General features: G+C 47.2%; 3 protein-coding genes across 8 annotated transcripts; 1 reads left to right on the top strand and 2 right to left on the bottom strand.

The window, feature by feature from the left end:
• Positions 1–3,267: 3,267 nt before the first annotated feature.
• LOC106742271 (anaphase-promoting complex subunit 2) lies at positions 3,268–7,598 on the bottom strand. Of its 2 annotated transcripts, none has more exons than XM_014615043.1 (8): positions 7,423–7,598; positions 6,792–7,230; positions 6,459–6,703; positions 5,988–6,168; positions 5,706–5,931; positions 5,225–5,409; positions 4,544–5,089; positions 3,268–4,268 (listed from the first exon to the last, which is right to left on the bottom strand). In XM_014615043.1, the coding sequence occupies exons 1-8, from the start codon at positions 7,504–7,506 to the stop codon at positions 3,820–3,822; spliced, it is 2,355 nt and encodes a 784-aa protein (XP_014470529.1). In that variant the 5' UTR covers positions 7,507–7,598; the 3' UTR covers positions 3,268–3,819. The 2 variants fall into 2 exon arrangements, with proteins under 2 accessions (XP_014470529.1, XP_014470530.1); XM_014615044.1 differs by having other exon boundaries at positions 7,404–7,495.
• A 141-nt stretch (positions 7,599–7,739) lies between these two features.
• On the top strand, positions 7,740–11,379 carry LOC106742272 (transmembrane protein 177). 4 transcript variants are annotated; one of them, XM_014615045.1, is made up of 5 exons: positions 7,740–7,867; positions 8,013–8,164; positions 8,370–8,514; positions 8,852–8,992; positions 9,319–11,379. In XM_014615045.1, exons 4-5 carry the CDS (start codon positions 8,862–8,864, stop codon positions 10,082–10,084), a joined length of 897 nt encoding a protein of 298 aa, XP_014470531.1. In that variant the 5' UTR covers positions 7,740–7,867; positions 8,013–8,164; positions 8,370–8,514; positions 8,852–8,861; the 3' UTR covers positions 10,085–11,379. The 4 variants fall into 4 exon arrangements, with proteins under 4 accessions (XP_014470531.1, XP_014470533.1, XP_014470532.1 ...); XM_014615047.1 differs by lacking the exon at positions 8,013–8,164; XM_014615046.1 differs by lacking the exon at positions 7,740–7,867 and having other exon boundaries at positions 7,900–8,164.
• Positions 11,380–11,421: 42 nt separating this feature from the next.
• On the bottom strand, positions 11,422–19,643 carry LOC106742270 (golgin subfamily A member 4). Of its 2 annotated transcripts, XM_014615041.1 has the most exons (8): positions 19,146–19,643; positions 18,970–19,057; positions 18,506–18,672; positions 14,135–17,981; positions 13,501–13,817; positions 12,619–12,648; positions 12,137–12,439; positions 11,422–11,616 (listed from the first exon to the last, which is right to left on the bottom strand). In XM_014615041.1, the coding sequence occupies exons 1-8, from the start codon at positions 19,230–19,232 to the stop codon at positions 11,593–11,595; spliced, it is 4,863 nt and encodes a 1,620-aa protein (XP_014470527.1). In that variant the 5' UTR covers positions 19,233–19,643; the 3' UTR covers positions 11,422–11,592. The 2 variants fall into 2 exon arrangements, with proteins under 2 accessions (XP_014470527.1, XP_014470528.1); XM_014615042.1 differs by lacking the exon at positions 12,619–12,648.
• Between the last annotated feature and the right edge of the window lie 1,400 nt (positions 19,644–21,043).

Genomic DNA, 21,043 nt, shown 5'->3' with positions numbered 1-21,043 from the left:
CTCTCTCTCTCTCTCTCTCTCTCTCTCTCTCTCTCTCTCTCTCGCTTTCTTCGCCCGCGCGACGCGTCATCACGTCGCAGGAGTCGTCGAAATTTTACCGGAAACTCTCTCGCATAAAAAAATGTGCCTTAAATACGTCACGTGTGCGCGCGCGTTCTTAGATAGAGAGCTTCGTTTATCGGTAGGCAAATATACGCAAGCGTGTAGCGTTTAGAACTGTGCAATCAAAATTTCATTGTCTCTCGTTTGTTAACATCGTTCTTGGCTAGGGAGGAAGTGTAGCGAGGAGCGCTTCCGCGCGCGCGCGCTCTCCCCCGGCGACGGTCCTCCTCCTCAGACGTCATCTGATGGCCGCGAGGAGAACCGTCGAAAGATGCCTGTGTCCGGCATCCCGAAGAGAGAAGTCTCCGAGAGGAAGAACGAGGAAAGCCGTTGAATATGCGGGTATACGAGATGTGATATGTGACATTATATATTAGGTTTTTTCTTTGTATATATGATTGATTATATATTATATACAATTACCCAGGCGGTACAAGTCTGAGAAGTGTCTAAAATCGGCTCATAATACGTCATATTCTTGTTCTACAACTTTACTTTAAGACGCAAACAATTGTGGCCAATCACAGAAGTTCGTTGGAAGAATAATCGGCCGTGGGTGGTCAATTTGCTTACGTCTTAGAGCGCAAGTTATGTACGAGAGGGCTTGGTCTACAGTAAGTGTCTTAAGCCTTGAGAAATTGACAGTTGAATCCAATCACAGTGAGGGGAGAATAATCGACGTGATTGGTCAGTTACTCGAGTCTTGAGGTTTGAAACTATTGTAGACCTGGGCTTGAAGAAAGACGTCTTAATACCCGATTCAGACGTTGGTGCTGTCTGGACATATAATTATATCGTGTTATATCGTCGTATGACACATCGAAAAAAATCTGCATTACGTATCGTATGAGATGGGAGATATATGTGATGTCACGTATCACGTGCATGTCTTTGCAGCCGGAAGTATTATGAGAGAGAAACGCTTTTCTCGGAGAGAAGATCTATCGTTCTCGTTGACGTGCGATACGTCGATGGGGAAGATAATGAAAACGCAGAGAGCAGGATTCGTTCGTTCGTGTTCGCCGAGGTTTGTCGAGAATCTCACATGCGCAAAACGAAGAAATTGAGAGGAAAGGGGGACAGTCCCCTCCTCCCCCCAAAAAAAGAAAACCACGACGCGTAATTCGAGCCGATTGGGATTCCGTGATGATACACTTGGTACGATGTAGACGCTTTTCTCTAATGAGAGAATTTAGTTTCTGGGAGTCATCAGTAAATGGGTTCCTAGTTGAAACTAAACGTGCGTATGCTCGACACCGTCGAATGACGGCGAACCGGAAGGCAAAAGACGGACGGACAGACAGACGCGCGAGTCGGGTGTTCGCGCTCGGTTGTTACCGCGTCCCTCGCGCCGGGAAGCCGTCTACTTGAGATATTATATTATGCATGTAATTAAATACCAATATATATATATAGATAAACGGAAATAGACATCATACATCGTAATCTCTGTCCATATACGTGCATAAGAGTGCGTGAGAGAGTGACTTACTTAATTATCGATTTTACCGTTGTAATGTAGTCGCAACACCATCTTTTTTTTTCTTTTTTTTTTTTTTAGGTCTGCCATATTGTATATGTGTGTAACGATTAAGGAAAAAGATGAGACGGAAAAAGGAAAAAAAAACTCTTTCGAGTCCCGCCGCGTTATACACGGAAAACAAAAGGAAATCTGTACAGCCAATCAAGTGTGTCAAACGTTTATATTCGTTCTTCTTTCGATTTCGCCGTTACGGAATTTCTCCGGGAGGGAGAATCTCTCCTAGGATCACCGATGATGATAGAGCTCGGTCTTTCATGTATATGATGTAGCGTTGAGGAAAAAAAATATACACAAGGAAAAGCGTACAGCTACGCATTAGAGAGTGATCTGAAGTCTACTTAAGTTCACAGTGGAGATATAAATATATATATATATATATATATATATATATATATATCTCCGATATTTTATTATTGTACGTACGTAAGTAATCGATTCGACGAGAAACATGTATCACTGTTCTTGATTTGAGAGGGAAGTGAAAAAGAAAGAGGAAAAAGAAAATTAGCGATCTTCATACACGAGTTACTCGCGCGTTCTTCGCGCTAGACGATCGATTATCGATACGGATATGTATACTCTTTATGTATATGCTGTCTAATATATACATACGCGCGTAACAACGTAAATTATTACGCATATATACATAATGTATTATACATACGCACTGAACTCAGTCGAACATTTCTGTAAGGTACGAATAAATACGGCCGTGGTTTACTTTGTCTTCACGAGATGAGACGAGAGAGCGCGATGCACTTGTTTTTTTTTTTTTTGTTACATAACCGAGCCGGGTCTATTTTTAGCGCATCGTGCCGAGAGGAAGTAAAAAGGGTATTCGCGCGAAATTTGACGAAATTCTGAATCGTAAATGGGTCGCGATTGTTGCGAACAATCATACATATGGTATATTCGATTACTTTTTGTAGCCTCCTCACTAGCCAAACTGAAGTAAACACCGGCATGTGATTTATTTATATCCTGTTATCATATTTATGTACACGTGTATACATACAAAAAATTTACATAAGAAATATTATTGTATGTGCAGGCAATCTTGTTAGATCTTATGGCATGCGAATTTACATTTATTATTATAGTTACATATATATATATATATATATATATATATATATATAGTATATATGTATATAGAACTATATATATATATAGTTCTTTTGCCGAAATTTATTACGATATAATTTTTTAGTTTCATATTTTATTTTAATGTTGATAATATGTGCAGGATACGTGGCAATATTATTGTATAAGTGACAATGCAAAGCAATTATCCTGATTTGTCGAAATCTCCGCAAGATCTGAATGATTACGAAATCGTAGTACTGTACGCTACTTACAAGAGAGAGACAAAGAGAGAGGAAAGAAAAGGAAATAAAGCATAAGGGGGGAAATTCACGATGATATATATGCAGTGAAAGAGTGCAAACGAAAAATAGTTTACACAAATATGTATAAATACTACGATGAACGGCAATAAAAATATTTTTTCAATACTCGACACACTTACTTGACACTGCGACGGCACCAGCGCGTGCACGATCGTCTCTCTTTCCGTTCCGGAAGCATGCGTGAATGGGAGTATTCGATGCAGAACCACACACTCGACTTCTTGTATCGACTTTATTATAGATAAGGAGCCAAGTATCGCTCTATGTACAAAAGACGAAATGTCTCGCTGGATGGCTTCGTCAGCTTCATAGCCAATCAATTGTGGCCAATCACTTTGCTACACATCACTTCACTTAAATTGCGAAACGCATTCAGTTACTACAAAACTACTGAGCTCTTGAATCTGATTATATACTTTCAAAACTACTGAGCTCTTGAATCTGATTATATACTTTCAAAACTACTGTACTGCATTGTGTGCAAAACTAAAGGAATATGCGAAAGCTCAGTGAGAGGGTGTAGCACTGAATGCACTCATTCACTGAAATTACTTTCCGCGTTAGGTCGCGTAAGATTAAAGTTTTTCTCATACACACATGAATTGCCATAAACATGAAAGTCAAGTGATTGGTCCATTTTTCTCTGTCGCTTGCGTTTTCCCACGCGTTTTGCCGCAAACTTGCTACCGAATATCTCGTACACGGACTATGGAAGCGGTCGGAGAAGATTCGATCGACTTTCTCGGAGCATCCTCGCGAATCTCTTCACATAATCGACCTCGGTAGCCGATAGAGACCGCCGGTGAAGAGTAACTGATGCTCCCGCACCTTCCTGTCGAGGAAGTGCTTCAACTCGGGCAAGCCGCACTCCACGGTGCCCGGGCCCTGCCCTGACGCGAACATTTTCAGCATCTGGTGGATTCTTTCGAGCGGCATGGAGTCGAGATTCGTTAGCATCCCGACAATGTACGACCAGAACACCTGAAGCTCTTCCTCCCGCTGGTCACTGGCCGAGGCCATCGCGCTCTCGGTCTCCTCCTCGTCGACGATGTCCGCCGGCAAGCGGCTCATATACGTGTTCTCCTCCTGCAGTACGTACACGTCGCTCGTCGTCTCCTTCAGCAAACCCTGCGACACCCAGAACGCCATCTTGCGCCGTAGCACAGTCGGTGGAGCGTGCATGACTTCCGCCAGATCCTCCAGGGTCCATTCGCCTGCGAAAAGCGGTCCCGTTGTAAATTTAAATATCATAATTAAAATCAATTGTGAATTAAGTCGAAAGATCCTGAACTACTTTTCCGCTGATTCTTAATGAAGAAGATATTAAATAAAGTTCAGTCGATGCGGATGCAAATGTCTGTTTCAAGTTCCTCGATTTCCGCTAAAATTCCCTGAAAATTCCCGACTTTCCAGGCATAATAGACATTCTGATACCTCACGGCCCTTTAAAGGCTTACTTATACCACACCTATACAGGTTCCGGACTTACTCTTGTCTTGGTAGTGGAGGATAATAGTCGCATGGACAGGCGTAACGTTAATATCGAGCTTCCTGCCTTTCAGCTCGATTTCCAGGTTAACGTTGCCCAAGTGCGGCTTCCAGCAGAGCGTTCGGTTGCCCTTGAGCGCCTCGAACGCTTTCACGTATCTATTCAGCTGATCCTGCACGACACTCGGCAGCTCCAGCTTCCAGTCCTCCTTGAAGGGCGGCCAGAACTGCGCGGAGAGTATGAGTGCCGACGTGGGGAAGTGTTCACGCTGCAAGTTGTAGCTGGTGTCCGAGTGAATGTTGCCGTCTATCCTCTTGGAGTCGTACACGTCCTTGAGCATGACCTCGCAGTAGTGCAGCTGGTTCTCGCCGAAGCGCCTCTTCAGCAGCTCCAAGTGACGGATCTCGCGCTCAGTGTGGTAATTCAGCTGTGACAGCAGTCTGTCCGCGAGCAAAGTGCGGTACTCGTTTACGAACAGGTCCTGGCTGCCGTAAACGTTTACCAACGACGAGATTATGTCGACGTCCTTACGCTGGCTCGATTTACCTGCCGAGGACGAATTCATCCGATTGAGAGAGAAAGAAAGAGAGAGAGAGAGAGAGAGAGAGAGACTCACCGAGATCGTTGACCTACGGGGTCTTCTTTTTTCCGTCTTACTACTGGATATTCACGAGAACTCACCGGGGTCGGCGTCCACCGGGTCGGGCATCCACTTCTCCCAATCCTCGGTCTCGTCGTCCGCCGAACCATCGTCCAGCTGCAGGCACTCACCCTTCGCCAATTCGTCGGCCAATTCGCTGGGCGAGTCGTCAAGTAAGCTGTTGACCACAGAGCGTACGGTGTCCTCTCGACTCTTCAAATAAGTCCTGAAGATGACGAAGAAATTCGAGCGAAATGCGAATGGTGGGTTCTATTTAGGTGTTTCGGTTAATTCGGAGGGTTGACGTTAGATGCATCACTGGATGAAGGTTCGACTCAAACGTTCAGAGAACTTGCAGAGAGATTGGTCGAGTCACGGACTGTGTACGATCGTTTAGAAGCCATGGAAAAGGTCGAGAAGAGAGGAGAATGGAAGGGGGGAAAAGCCCCTTGATATTAACCGAAACCCCTAATATACTTCACGCTGGCATGCGCGAAGAAGACGGGACGAGATCAATTTCACTTGACGGGCTCCGTCACGGTCTCCAGGAGAACTCCGGTCGAGTCCAGGTGTTTGAGCGCCTTGATGGCGGCGATGTAAGCGGTCACTATGTCGGGCGTGTTGACACCGGGATGCAGAAGCCGCGTCTTGATCGCCTCCTGCAGCGTGCTGACGAGAAATCTACGCAGATCGGTCCGCTCCAGGCAAATCCGGAGGTCTTCCACCGCGGCTTGCGACTCCGGATACTCTTCGGGGGAAACGAGAATTATCGACTGTTGTAACACGACAGGGTGGAGGACGTACCTATTATTATGCTGAAGAGATGATCGACCCTGATCTTGATGTACGTCTCGTACAGGAAGTGAGACAGTTTTCGCTTGAACGTGTTTATGGCGTGGCGGACCTCGTCGCTGAGCGCCACCGTTTTTGAAAAGCCGCCGGAGTAGATGCGTATCAGCCAGCTCATGACGACGGTCTCGAGCCACTGAGAGCAAGTGAAGATGCAACCAGTCAATGCGCATACAGAGTCCACGTTTAACTAATTTAATGTTAATATTACATATATATGCATATGAAAGAATTCCAAGAATTATCGGGAATTTTCTTTCAGATTCGAATAGACATTCTGCGTACACGCTATGTTATCTAATAAGATTATTTCATTATTTTATATTATCACTTTCTTTATTATTTGTATTATTGAACATTTCGCTATTTGGTAATATTTTAATATTAATATATACGTGCATACATGCACGATGATAACTGACTCACGTTTTCTAGCGGGATCAGTTGAGACACATCAAACGTCTTGTCGCACGACTGAATCACGTGATTCTCGATGCGAATGTGAATTAACGACGTGAGGACGTTCCCCACGAGCCTCTCCAGCAGCTCCAGCTCGATCAGCTTTCTGTTCGTCTCATGGAACATGTAGACTATCATCTGGCATTGGCATTTCTCCACCTCCTGGCTGCATCCTGTGCACTGCACCTCGTTGAGCGACGTTCCTTCTTTGTCTGCTTAGAAACGCTTCTGTGATGTTTCATACTCTTACAAGGCGAACCTCAAGCATTCAAGACTCGATCGATTATAGTCGTAATTTACCTTGGGGCAAGTTATCGGTGTTGCAGAACACATTGAAGGCGATCTTGTAGAAGTGCTCGACGATGCACTCGTGAGACAGAGGTAGCTGGCTCATCAACGTCGCCCTCACGATCAGTTTGAACTGTGCCTGAACGCTGTCACCGATGGCCGGTGGATCTCTGACGCTCTTGTCCTGCTTCAAATACTCCAACTTTTTCAGAAGCGGTAGAAACTCGACGAGACTGCCGTACAGCTCGTCCACGGCAGACTTGAAGCACTCGAAGCCCCGTTGACTGTCCTCCGTGTTCTCGAATCTCTTCCAGAACAACGGCGCTACGTGCCAACGAATGTGCCGTTCTATGTTGTGAAAAATCACATCGTTGGCCATCGATACCAGATTCAGGGCTCGTATCTCCTTCAGTATCTCCTCGGCTTCCTCTTCTGTGCACACATCTTCGGTCTGCAACGAGGCAATTAATGCAAGTTACCGTGAAAAGTTTCACCGTAAACGCGCTCGTCAGGACACGACTCGAACTCTGTGGACGCATCCTTTTAATTCTTAACGGACTATTGTCTGTCAAAACATAGATAAACGCGACTAAGTTCATCGTCTGCTCGGAGGAAGTTGCGTACTTGTATATATTAGTTGTACCTTGACTGGTACCGGAAAGGTACGTTCTATACGGGAGAAGATATCTCCGCGATCGAGATCGCGTCCGAACTCCGCTTCCGCCATGACGCGAATGAAAACAACTTCACGAGCGGCCGAAGAAAGACAGGTTATATTTTCTTTCTCCCATTTCGAAAAGCTGCGTCCTGAAAACACAACGTTTGAATAACTCGTCAACGTGATTAGTCGAAATTCAGGGATCTAAGAAACTGAAGATTAACCAATCAGAGCGGACAGTTTCTGGTAAGTTACTAGATCTCACTAGGTCTATCGAGAAAACAAGCATCGTGTGACGCGGATTTTAATTTTTTGTCTGACGATTCAAATAATACGAATAATCCGTCAGCTCTTATTCATATCAAAATATCGACACATGAAAAGAGACTTGGATATTTATTAGCAATTTCAGCGAAGAAGAAGAAAAAAGGTATGTTTGTTCTGACATTATTGGTTGTAACAGGTTACGGGGAGGGTTAGGTTAAGTTGAGTGTATGTGTGTGTGTATTGCGTATACCACATCTATTCAACATTATACCTGGAAAAATTTTAATTTTGATCCAATACCAATCAAGGTACATTGATATACGCAAAAGTATACAAACTTTCTCTGGGCACACCGATAGCCTTTGCCCCGCGTTTATCTACGTTTTGAAAGAACAACCTATGAAACCGCACGCTAAACCCAACTCCAAACACACATCTTGACAACAAGGTGTTTATCAACGTAAGTTACACGGTGAAACACGTTTTAGGCTCTATCAAAGTTCATCGAGCTCGATAATATCATAAAGTCATAATTTTAGAATGCAATCTCGATTTATACGAGGAATTAATAACGGTACAAACCGGGAAGAACATGTTCTTCATTTCAATGTAAATCCTCCAAACTTTAACTTATATAATCTCTCTCTCTCTCTCTCTCTTTTCAGGACTATTTTGACTGTGTCCAGGTGCGCACGTTAATTATAATACAGGCATATATGGAGGACCTACAGTTTAACGCCGGTTCCGAACGACATATTATTTAAAGAGGTTATCTTAGCAAAGAAACTACACCTACTATTCCTTTTTTCGGTAAGTTGCCGCTTCGTTCCGAGTGTAAATATTTTGGCTTCTACCGTGGGAATCGAAGCCGGAACCGCTGGCATAGTAGACCAGTACACTCTCTGTTATGCCACGCTCCTGCTCTGACTTACCAAACATCATTTACTGAATAAATAAGTTCCGATAGTATTAATTATAATATCATGCACGGTGGAGAGAAACCTGCGAGTGGGCCATTTGCTGCATGTCAGAGTGATGATGATGATGATATATATATATATATCTCTCTCTCTCTCTCTCTCTCTCTCTCTCAGAAATCATTGTGAAAATACTCTTACTTCGATAAAGTATATACTTTTATTTCCAGAGATATAAGCATGAAGATACCTTCCTTCAAATACAGAAATGCGATCCTGGGCGTGACCGCGACTGCGGTCGGCTATTATGCGGTTCTCACGCCGCATACTGTGTTCTTAGACAAGTACAGATACATAATGGCCAGACACCAGTAAGTAATGGAAACTCCGATGGGAATATTTTGCCGAAGATACTGTGAAACCAATGAAAGGTGAAATGTAGTTGTTGAAAAATTACTGAACATAGGTAAAAAGGTCAATTGAGGGAGAATTTCGGTAAAATTTTCAGCATCATATTTTCAGGGGAGTAATGAAAACATTCTGAAACAGATTAATTTATAAACATTAGGATAGAAATATTCGATGATATTGTCATAAAATCTGTCGAATATAATCGAAAACTGCCTGACTTCCCGAAGAAGAATTGCTGAAATATCAATTAATCTTTTACTGAAATATTCATCAAATGATGTTGCAGAATAGGCAAGGAGGTGCCGCTGAGCCCGAGGATCGAGAAGACGATTCAGCGGGTGATGGACGACCTGAAGCTGCCGGACAACGTGAGGAACGTCATCAAGCCCTTCAGCGTGTTCGGCTTCGAAGTATTCCAGGCGGGCACACTGGGCGCCAAGTACGGGGCGGTGTTGGGGATCCCCATAAACTTCACCAGAACGTCGGAGAAGCTGCGGCAGGAGATACAAATCAAGGAGGAACCGTTGGACTGGTCGCGGCAGGACACGAGGGTCTTCCTGAGCTCGTTGTCGATGTCGGAGAGCGCGAGGAAGTTCGCGATAGCCCGGGAAATCCTGCGGATTCAGGCGGAGGAGCCTTGCTTCAACTCCCTCAGACTGGCTATGATCGTGGGCGTGCTGTGGGCCCTCTACAACGTGATAACGCTTCGCTTTCAGTTGCGCGAACGCAACGTCATATTCTGCCGGTCGTTGTACTTGAGCTTCACGCTGCTCGGCGCGATCTTGTGGATCGGCATCAAGGATTACCGCAGCTATCGCTTGGACATTGTGCACGACCGGACCCTGTACAGTTTGGGGAGCGAGTATGCGATGGGCGGGCAAGAGTTCTACGAGAAGTTACTGATGAGGAACCGAGCTCTGAGGTCTCTGCTGGGGAATGACGGCGAAAAGCAGTACACCGCCAACGGGAACGAGCGGATTTTCCTGCGGCAGAAGCATATGCCGATCACCCACAGGAAGGACTTCTTCGATTCGCATGTGGAGTTGGATTGAAACTTGGATTATGTATGATATGACGTAACGGATGAGAAGATAAGGATGACAAGTGCGTAGCGAGGCTCCTCTCTCGTACTAGTCCATCCGATAATGACCTGAAGCAGCGATCGTGTAACTTTTTATCTAAAAACCGGTTTCCTATTTTCTGGTTAACTTATGATTTAGGCATAAGAAAGCGCGTCAATAACATACCCGATGTGCGCACATTTGTAATTATTAGTTCGTAATACTTGTAACCACATATCGCTCCTCCTCTTTCCTCCTCATCTACCAACTACACATTTAGACAAGGAAAGCAACACTGCCTCTGTCGCTCTCTCTCTCTCTCTCTCTCTCTCTTAATGATGCCGGCCTCAGCCCTCCAATGAGAATGCTCAGTCTGTTTTATATGCCTATGTCTATTGATAATGTAAAAATGTTTATCTATTCATGGTTAATAATTAAACTTGAAAAGTTATCACTATAAAATCATCAGTTTAACGAACCATGAGTGGAAAAATCATTTCTGCTATTATCGCCAGATTAAGTCTGAACCGAAGGTTAATCAAAAAATGGAAAACCAGACCTAAACGTGAAAGGCGCCAAGTTTCACGTGAACTCGACTCGAACGACCATGTAACTCTTTGAATTATGGAAATGATTCCTGGTCAATGATTACTAGTCTTTACCGTTAGATCCCTAAATTTTGACCAGTTATGTGGACGAATTACCGTTGTGCAACCGTTGTGTTTTCTGAGCGCAACCAACGCGTGACTTTTCGCTTTCAAGGAAAAGTTACGTGATCAACGGCCCGGATGATTTGACGCTGCTAACCGTAACATGTGGTCATCAATGGTTGTCACGCGTGACATTTGTATGATACATGTATATTTTCTATTTCATCGTGACAATGTCGACCGTGTCACGGCGCGAAGCCGCTACGGCAGTAGGTTATAACAAAAACCCCCGCCGGTCAGTTAAAATCTCGCATTCACGCGGTGAACACGCGTTATTAATTACAGTGTATATTTATACATGCGCGTCGCCTCTTGTACAACATTGTTACACGTACATACGAAATATTGCTACGGCCTTAAATGTAAAAAGTTTGCCTATCGTAAAAGAGTAGTAACCTCCGACAAGTGTGTCGATAGCATAATCTACTTTCCTCCTCGCGCACGTTAAATCACAGGTAAGGGCATGTCTCGTATAAATTATCAGCGCCCGTATAACATAAGCTATATATATATATATATATTATACAAATGTATGTATATATGTATATAACGTGTCGTCAAATTAATATTTATAAAAATCTGCAATTGCGTGTTATATATATCTCGCGTTATTCTCGACACACTCCCTCTCTCTCTCTCTCTCTCTCTCTCTCTCTCTCTCTCTCTCTCTCTTTCTATACTTTGTACAATTCTCACTCACGCCTCTCTGTATAGCGAGGATAACGAGTGACTGCAGGCTTTGTGCACCTCTATACAGATTATCTCCACCAAGTTGCGCTTCCTCTCGGATTACGTAAGTCCTAGTGAGCCGAACTGCAGAGAGATTAAGTATGTGTTAGTCGTATGGTAATACAAAAACAGGATGTCTGGTCGAACTCGAAGAAAAATTTCTTGAAAATTCCCCGATTTTCTAGACAATTTGTTTAAAGTTTCGAATGAAAATGAAAGTAATTTTAAGTGCATTTCGCAAATAAATATGTATTTATCGTGCAGCCCCCTTAATATTTTTCATTCACAAAAGTTCAGAAATCATAAAATGAAACTAAGAGTCGCTCGAGTTTCAGTAATTAAATTTGAACAATTTTTAAGGAAACTGTAAGGTCTCTAAGAAATAAATACTTTATATCGCATGAAATTTTTAAATTTCATTTTAATAAATTACTGACGAAACTGTCCATTAAAAATTCCCTGATCTTCTTAGAAATAAACGAATTCCAGATTTTCCAGATTTTCCCAAGCGGTAAACACCCTGAATAATTATGTAAATCCGCAACTCAGTAACTCTTAAGAAGAGCGCTCTCGACCACGACGACTCTCTCTCTCTCTATCTCACCAGGGTCAGTTTGTCCTCCTCCTTCTTCATGATCTTCGAGGTTTGCTCCTGGTCGAACTTGACGACGGCGGCGATCACCCGGGCGAGCACCATGGTCTCCCGTCCCATCATGTACTCGAACAGAATGTTCCTCAGGTACTCGATTTCCGTGGAGTCCTCCAGGGTGTCGTGGCGCAGCTTCACCAGCTTCCTGAGCTCCGCGATCTCCCGGCGCTGCGACGTCAGGGTCTGCTGCATCGTGTGAATCGAACCGGTGTTCGTCTGGATCGTGGCCATCGCCACGCACGACGTGCTCTCCAGTTCCTACATCAGATCCGCACTTCAGTAAAAAGTCTCCCGCGAATCGATCGAACGACGCCGCTCTACGAGAGCCGTATGTAAGACAGAGAGGAAGGGCGAGACGTAACACGAAAGATCTATGCCTCGGGGCAGGAGGAGAAGAGAAAGAAAAAATAAAGAGAGAAAAATGAAAGAAGCTTTACCTCGGCAGCTGCTTCGGTTTGTACATCAGGCTGAAAACAATGCGAACGCATGAACGTAAATGAACGAAGATCCAGAGTCGTTAAATTAAATAAAAATAATATGCGTTATGCATATACAGGGTGAGGCGACAACTACTACCACCTTGAATGTCTTCGAATAATAAGAATATCTTATTAACGATTAGACGAAGGCGTGGGAGCGGCTTGGCTGCCAAAAATAGCATTCTTGAAAAGGTAAGAAAATAGTGAGCCAGCTGAAGAAAAAAAAAAAAGTAAAAAGGGAATTTTCTAAATAATTTATCAAAAATTGCTTATTTATACTTATTATACTACTCCCCTAAGAGATTAAAAATATTGATTTTATAGTAAAAGTCAATGAAGAACAAAATATGAATTTCGGAAAACAGAAGAGCTATATAGTAAAAGTAAGATGTGTGAAATTTTCTCAAAAGCGAAGAAAAGTGAAATGTTTCTATATAAGTGAAGAAAAGTGAGAAAAGTGAATCGCTCCCATGCCTGCTAGATGGAGAGAGATGAAGAAAGTTTACATCTGCGGAAGGTGTCCGAAATGACGATTATTATCGATGCAATTTCTATTAGATACATTTTCCTCCCACTCGTATCTCGCAGATATTCAAGATGATAACAGAGAGTTATTATCTCATCCTATATATAAATATATATATATGAAGCAAATATAAGAATATATATAAAAAGCGCGTACTAGTACATTTACACACATGCTGAGAACGAATTCGTGCCGAATCCATCTAAATAATCCGTTTAATCCATCATCTATCTTACTTATCATCTATCAATCTAACTATCAATTTACCTATCTATGTATTCAATATTCCAGTTCGACCTTACGCACGAGCTCACCTTCCTCTCGTTCTGCCACTCCTTCGTCAGCTCGTTCAACTCCTCCTCGTGTTTCGCCTGCAGATTGTCGATTCTCTGCTGCACCATGGCCTTCCATTTCTTCTCCACCTCGCGGATCTCGTTGGCGTGCTCCTTCTTAATCTGCGCGATCGTCTCCACCAGGCGATCGATGTCCTTGCTCTTCTCCGCCACCGCGTCCTTCTTCTCCAGCACCAGGCTCTCGATTTGCTCGGATTTCTCCGTAAGCTCCGTCTGGAAATCTTTCAGCTGCTCCTTGTACTGCTGCACGAGGTCAGACGCGTAATTGTGTTGGCGATCTATATGTGAAAAATTCCACGTTGACTATTGTAACACACACATCGACACTCAGAGAGGTGTTTTATTATTACTGTTATTATATTATTTTATTTTATACGTATACATTCTTTTATATAGAATTATATATACATACAAAAATACAATGTAATAAAATTGTTATTGTGATTCATATATATAATTATTATCATAATATTATGTTAAGGAAATATAACTGCCATTTAATATCTGAATATAGTCAGGGTGTCTACTGAGAATCGAAAAAGAAGTTCCCGGGAGTTCCTTAATTTTCCAGACAATTCAATGAAACATTCCTCACCGAAACGTTTCTCCAACGCAGCCTGCAGCTCCTCTTCCTTGTCGTGCAGCTGCGCCTGGAACTCCTTGACCAGCTGCTTCAGCCTCATGCCCTGCTCCTCCTCGTTGGTCCTCGCCTGCTCCTTCAGCTGGTCCAGCTGCTCCCTCAGTTCATCGCTCGCCAGCTGCATCTGCGTCTCCTTCGCCTGGAATGTGATCAGCGCCTCGTCGAGCTGCGCCTCCAGTCTCTTGTTCTCCTCGCGCAGCTTGTCACCCTCCTCACGGTCCTGCTTGTTCTCCTCCAGCTCCTTCCGCACCGCTTCGAGCGACTCGACCTTCGCCTGCAACTCGGCGACCTTCTCCCTCAACGCGTCCGCTACCCGCGACTTCTCCTCGACCTCCTGGATGCAACGATGCTTAAGAGCCTCGACCTCCCGCGACACCTCGCCGCTCTCCACCTCCAGGGACTTCACCTCCGCCTCTCTCTGCGACAACGAGTCCCTCAAGACGCTCAGCTTCGCCGACGAGTCGTCGCTCGCCGAGCGTAAGGCGTCCATCTCCAGCCGCAGTCGCTCGTTTTCCACGCTCGAGGCCTCCAAGCTAGACACCGTGGACCGCAACTCCGTGTTGCTGCTCTTCAGATCTTCCGTCTCGGCGACCAGTCTGTCGTTCTCCGCCCGTAAAGCGTCCACCTCGACGCTCTTTCCCGTCAGGTCGGTCAGTTGCGCGCGCAGCTGCGCGTTCTCAGCCTCCAGCTGCTCGACCCTGCCGACTTCGACCTTGAGCGACTCGAGCTCCACGAGCAGCCGCTCGTTCTCTTCCCTCGCGACGTCACCCCGCCTCACGGCGGCCTCCAGCTCGGAAAGCTTGCCTCGCAGCTCGGCGTTGCGCTCGTCGAGCCTCTCCTCGGTCTCCCGCAGCTTCCTCTCGCTCGTCAGCAGTTTCTCGCTCAGCGAACTCGACTCCGCGCTCACCGCCGCCAATTGGTCGCTCAAACGGCCCGCCTCCTCGGCTCGACCGCTCGCCTGGGACTTGCACGCCTCCAGCTCTCTGCGTGACTCTTCAAGGTCCCTCACTTGGCCGTTGATCTTCGACTTCAACGCCTCCTCGTTCTCGCAGAGCTTGCGATTCTGGCTCAGCAGATTGTTATGCTTGTCCTTGAGGTCCTTGTTCTCCAAGGCGATGGTCGCCAGCTGCGTATTCTCCGACTTGAGGGACTCGATCTGCCCTGAGGCGGCCGCCAACCTGTCGGTCAGCTCGCCGTGCTTGGTCCTCAGCTGCTGCAGCTCGGCGTTCATCTCCTCGATGGTGTTGCCTTGCTGGTCCTTGAGAGCCTTCAGCTTCTTCAGCTGCGCGATCTTCACGCCGAGGGTCCCCTGCAGCTCCTTCAGCTCGACCGTCTGCTCCGCCTGCCTCTCCCTCGTCGCCACGCACTCCACCTCCAGATCCCGGTACTTCCTCCGGTGCTCCTCGATCGCCTCCACGTGACTATCGCGGGCGAAGATCAAGTCGGCCATCTGCTTATCGATCCTCTTGTCTCGATTTCTCACTTCCTGCTCGATCGTCTGTATGCGACTGTCGCGCGTCTCGATCTCGCGCTCCTTCGCGAGCAATACTGCGCGCAGCGCGTCCCGTTCGCTTTCCTGCGCCTTCATCAAGTCGATGAGCTCGTTAGCCCCGTCCAGCTTCCGCCTCAACTCGTTCACTTCGTCGGCAGTGCGACTAACCTGCGCGAGCTCCCGCCTCAGGTGGTCGTTCTCGCTCGACAAGGCCTGGTGCTCGAGCTTCAGGCCCCCCAGTCGCTCCCGCAAATTCGCCACTTCCAATCGAGACTCCGTCTGAGAGACCTTCTCCAGGTCGTAGACCTTGAACTGCAGGTTATCCATCTCTGCTATCAGTTTGTTGACCAAGGCGCCGAGCTGGTCGGACAGCTCGTCGCTCTGCGCCATCGATTCCCCCTTGCTCGCTTTCAGCATCGTCTCTAAGGAGGACTTAACAGCCGTGATCTTGTCCAGTTCCGAGCGCAGTCGCGCCTCTTCCTCCGAGTCCCGCGCCCGGCAACTCGACGTCGCCCTCTCCTCCTCGAGCCTGGTCAGACTCGCGGCGAAGGTGGCGGTCAGAGCCGCGCTCAGACCCGACATCTCGGCGCGCCGGCTTGAGAGTTCCTCGCTCACGGCGGCCTTGACGTCGGCGCAGTCCTGCCTCAGTCGGCGCACGCAGTCCCTGTAGTGGACGAGCCGGTTGATCAGGTCGCTGCGCTCCTTCTTCAGCAGGTTGATGGCCGAGCTGTCCGCCTGGACCTTGTTGCCGAGGTCGTCGACGGTGGACCGACAGAGCTCGAGCTCGCCGCGCACGGCGTTCAGCTCCGACCGTTTGCCCTCGAGTTCCTGCCGCGCCACGACGAGCTCGTCCAGCTGGCTCTTCAAGGACTTGATCTGCGTCTCCTGCTCGGCCAGCCGGTGCTTCGCCTTCTCGAGCATCGTCGCGTACTGCTGCACCTTCTTGTTGTAGTTCTCGCACACCTGGTCCCGGTCGATCAGCGCGCCCCGCATGTTCTCCAGCTCCTTGTCGACGCTCTGCACGGTCGCCTGCAGCTTCTCGATCGTCGCCTCCGCGTCTTTCCGCCTCTCCTCCGTGACGATCCTCTGGGCGTCGTGCTCGCTCCGCAACTCCGAGTACCTCGACTTGTAGTTCGACAGCTCGATCTGGAGCGTCTCCTTGTCGTGCCTGTGCTCGACCACCTGCTTCTCCAGCTCGTCCAGCTTGCCACGCAGTTCTTCGAGCTCAGCTTCCCTCTCACGCAGTGTTGCCTCCTCCGCATCCTCGCTTCTCGGCGACTTCGCCGGAGCCTCTTTACCGTGATCGACCTCTTCCCGCTGCATGGACGCCTTCACGGAGCTCTCGGTTTTCTCCTTGGGCGCGTCGTGCGCGGCCCCGACGGGACTCGAGTCGACCTGCGACCTTGACTTCGCCGCCGCCTTGAGTCGCGTCACCGCCTCGTTCGAGGCCTCCTTCTCCTTGGCCATGTGCTTCAGGTCGAGCCGAAGCTGCTTGATCTGCTCCTCCTTTTCCTCGAGCTCCCGGTGCACCGACAGCTTGTTCTCCGCCAGCGAGATCGCCGACTCCTCCTCGCGTTTCTGCAGCACGCTCACCTGCTCGGTCAGATCTGCGACCTCGGCGCGAGCCGCGCTCAGCTCGCCCTCCGTCGCGCTTATCCGCTCGGCGGTGCCGCTCTGGAGCGCCTCGTACTCGCTCTCCAGTGTGTTCTTCTCCTTCATCACCTCGGTGAACTTGTCCTTGTTGCGCTTCAGGGACTCCTTGTATCTCAGCACGAGGCTCTCCAGCTTCTTCATCCTGTCGTTCAGCTGGGCGTTCTCCGCCAACAGAGCGTTGCTCTCCCCGTCGGTCGACGGAGCGTTGGATTCGTTGGTCAGGTCGATCAGGTTCTCCTTCGAGCTGTCCTGCTCGGCCGCCTCCCGCGGCACCGAGTTCTCCAGGGCCGAGCCGCTGGTCTGCAGCAGCCTCACCTTCGTGTTCAACGTGTTTATGATATGGTCCTTCTCCTCTATGTCGTTCCTCAGCGCCTCCTCCAGGTGCGCCTTCGCCTGCTGCTCCAGCTGACACTGCTCCTTCAGATCAGTGATCCTTCGCAGCACCTTGTCCTGCGTCTCGACCAACACGGACTCCAGCCTGGTCTTCACCCGGTCGAGCTCGCGATAATGCGCCGCCAGGTCGGTGTACCTGCCGCGATACTTGTGATACTTCGCTTGCACCTTGCGGTAGGCCGAATACAATTGGTCCTTCGTCACTCGGTCCAGGTGCGGACTGATAGTCTCGTCCACCTCGCTAGCAGACTGATCCATATCGGACTATAAGGAGAAAATCCTTGATATCGTGAGGAATCGCAGTAATAACACGCAGATTACATCCGTAGATATCAGACATTTCAGATTATAGCATATGTAGAAATGAACGAAGTTTCAGTAATTACAACACACATCAGGAATGATTCAGTAAACAATCTGTTAACAGCCTGCTGATGGATTGGTGGCAGACTCGATCAGGTTCGATCGGATCTACATTTGTGTCAATATTCAGCTCACGTTCTACCGGCAGAGTCTGCTGACAGAATCTGACAGCAGATTGGCGGCGGAAACCGGGCAAAATTTGCAATATGTTCCATATTGATACATCGGAACGACAGATTCGGCTCAGTTTCTGCCAGCAGTAAGTAATCGTACTCTGCCACCAAATCCTGTTTTATCTCTGCTAGCAGGCCGCCGGCAGATTTTGCGCGAGATCTGTTTCTGCGCGTTTGGCTGTCCGGCTATCATAATTTACAGCGGTGTAAGTGTAACCCCCCCGATACTAGAGGAGAGAAAATGAGACGCACCTGCAGCTGATACAGGTTAGGAGGGCTCTCGTACATGGGGAATAACGAAGACGCGTCGCTGGTGATGCTGCTGACCGAAGATCTCCTGGAAACCTCCGCGTTAGCGGACGGCGACATCAGATCGATATTCTGGAATTTGTGCCTCACCGGGGTGTTCTTCGGCGTTTCTGTAAACGAGATGCCCCGCTAGTCTCTGAACCGTCTCGGTGAGGTGTTCCCCATCAATGTAAGGCAAAAGTGCCTGGACACACATTCTTGTTGCTTTGGTTTTTAAATATGAATATTCAAACTTTCAACACACACACACACATATACATACATATATATATTGAATATATGCAAATATCTTATGTTTAAAGACCGAACATTCGCATTCAAAGATCAAAACAAGGGAGTCCACAGTTAGGCATGTGTGCAAGCATCGGCACTTTCCCCGTTAATCGTCGGAAAGCCAGATTGTTTACCGTCTCCATCCTCCGTCAGGCTGAAGTTGTCGTTCGATGCTGACACCTCCTGAATAGAGCTGTTGGACAAGGCCGGCGACACGACAGCCTGGGGACAACGCGACAAAAGAGAGGTCAATCAGAAAGAGTGTTTTCACGTTCGTCGTTCGTGTCGAATGTAAGTGGAGAAAACCTGCCTGCGCCAATTGTTGCACACTCGCCTGCAGCCTGGCGGGCGACTGCTTCATTTCCTCCGTGAGTTTGTCCTTCAACTTTTTGAACATCCTGGCGTGCGGGCGGCTCTATCACAGACGACGGGATGCGATGAGCGGGATCAAAGCTCGCTGAGAGCAGGGCAGCTCTGAGCTACGCGATGTTTACGTGGACGCGGGTCGGGATTGGCGACAGATAGGGGAGCGTAGGTTCCGTAGGGAATCCGTGTTACGACGGGACGAAACGCGGTAAACATAGCGGGATCGCGACTCCCTCTTTCTCCCTCTTTCTCTCTCTCTTTCTCTGTGCCTTCGCCGTCTCCGCTCGTCTCGGCAGGTTCCTCGTGAGCCGGATCCTCGCGAGCGAAACGCTATTCCGAAAGGCCCGCTGGAAAATCAGCGCCGAGCTACATTCCCCGATTACAGTGCGGACGTCAGCCGCAAGTGCGCGGGTGTGTGTGTGCATGCTCAGCCGCCATTACGAGCGTGGGTGCCCGGTGACGTCAGAGGCTGGGCATCAGAGGCCGTTTACAAACGGCTGATCCGTTCGCTCCCGAGTGACGTACCGTGGCGTGACGATCGCGAGGGGCCGCGAGGTGTCGCGAATTCCGCGTTATCTCTTCCGCCGGAAGTCGCGACGCTGGGCGGGGAAAAAAGGTTGTGGGGATTTTTCTCGGCTATTGCGGTCGAAAAGAAGGTGGGAAGCCGACGGACGTGTCCGTTTGTAAGCCATTCGTCGTCTGTTGAGAAAAGTAAGGAGAAAAGGTTAGAAATTTGTAGCGAAACTATTCGCTAAACACGCACTTTGTGATAATTAATTTAGGGTGTCTGCTGGAAATATCTGGCATCCTCGGGGAATTTTATTTTTGAGAATCGCGGAATTTTAGGTAGATTTGGCTGCGGACTATATTATCGCGTTGTTCATAGACGCGTATTGATTGACTGAATTTGATTTGATACTTCCTTCATGAAGAATAATAGAAAAATATAGTTCAGGATTTTTCGGCTTAATCTCTTCGATTCATTAATTTTAATTGATAGAAATAATAGCATTATATCGATCGAACTTATCCTATAAGCGCGTAATGTTCTTAGAATATTATATGAATATTATTAAATATTAAAATAATATTCTCATATTTTAAGAATATACCCAGAATATTACTTAATATTAAATATTACCCGCTTAGAGGGACTGTGGGTTACTCGAGCACAAAAACTCAAAGCGTAAAAACATTATTTTGAAGCAAGTACGTCGACCATTCTGTCCAGTGTATCGCGGATACGCTTGAAAAGTACAACGCGTTATGAATATTAATCGAACACAATCTAGCAAGGAAGGAATCTTCCAACAGCCGCGCTAAATCGCTTCGAAGAGCGGTAGATACTTCCAATTCAAAATCACGCGCCTAAACGACGTTCAGGTTAGGTTCGTTCGATGGATCGAAGCTGAAGGTCGACTTCGCTCCGGAATACAGAACAGCATTTAAAAAGACACAGAGGCTTCTATTATTCTTTATTGCTATTGTACACTTAAAATAAATAACGCTGTAACACTCGCCGCAATACGTAACATTGTCAATTACTATACGGCGATCATCTCACCTCGACTCGCGTAACATTTTTGTTCTTTTTTCTTTTTTTTGTATTTTTTGCCTCTCGTTTTCAGTCACACGCTATCAACAATGCAGTACAATCGACGATCGAGACCGGGTGGTGCAGTTTGAAAAGAGTATTGGCTATTATCGTAATAGCAGGATCTTCTCCGCAGACAGATATTTCTCTTTGTATGTACAACCTTAGAAATTACGAACGAACCGAGTTCGTCGAAGCTGCGTACCCATGAGGCAGTCTCTCTACGAAAAGTATGGTATACAAGGGGG

The sequence above is a fragment of the Dinoponera quadriceps genome, unplaced genomic scaffold, assembly GCF_001313825.1.
Source record: "Dinoponera quadriceps isolate SergipeBrazil2010 unplaced genomic scaffold, ASM131382v1 scaffold628, whole genome shotgun sequence".
Lineage (NCBI taxonomy): Eukaryota > Metazoa > Arthropoda > Insecta > Hymenoptera > Formicidae > Dinoponera > Dinoponera quadriceps.
The sequence above is the reverse complement of the archived record's forward strand: the minus strand, read 5'-3'. Positions and strand labels throughout refer to the sequence as shown.

Excerpts from the sequence above, each read along its gene's own strand:
- LOC106742270 (XM_014615041.1), bottom strand. The coding sequence starts at position 19,232 with ATGTTCAAAAAGTTGAAGGACAAACTCACGGAGGAAATGAAGCAGTCG. Across the intron at positions 13,818-14,134 it reads TGCGTTGGAGAAACGTTTCG|ATCGCCAACACAATTACGCG; the intron begins GTGAGGAATGTT and ends TTTCACATATAG. Across the intron at positions 11,617-12,136 it reads AGGAGGACAAACTGACCCTG|TTCGGCTCACTAGGACTTAC; the intron begins GTGAGATAGAGA and ends ATCTCTCTGCAG.
- LOC106742272 (XM_014615047.1), top strand. The coding sequence starts at position 8,862 with ATGAAGATACCTTCCTTCAAATACAGAAATGCGATCCTGGGCGTGACC. Across the intron at positions 8,993-9,318 it reads TACATAATGGCCAGACACCA|AATAGGCAAGGAGGTGCCGC; the intron begins GTAAGTAATGGA and ends ATGATGTTGCAG.
- LOC106742271 (XM_014615043.1), bottom strand. The coding sequence starts at position 7,506 with ATGGCGGAAGCGGAGTTCGGACGCGATCTCGATCGCGGAGATATCTTC. Across the intron at positions 7,231-7,422 it reads CCTTTCCGGTACCAGTCAAG|ACCGAAGATGTGTGCACAGA; the intron begins GTACAACTAATA and ends GCCTCGTTGCAG. Across the intron at positions 5,932-5,987 it reads TCTCTTCAGCATAATAATAG|AGTATCCGGAGTCGCAAGCC; the intron begins GTACGTCCTCCA and ends TTTCCCCCGAAG.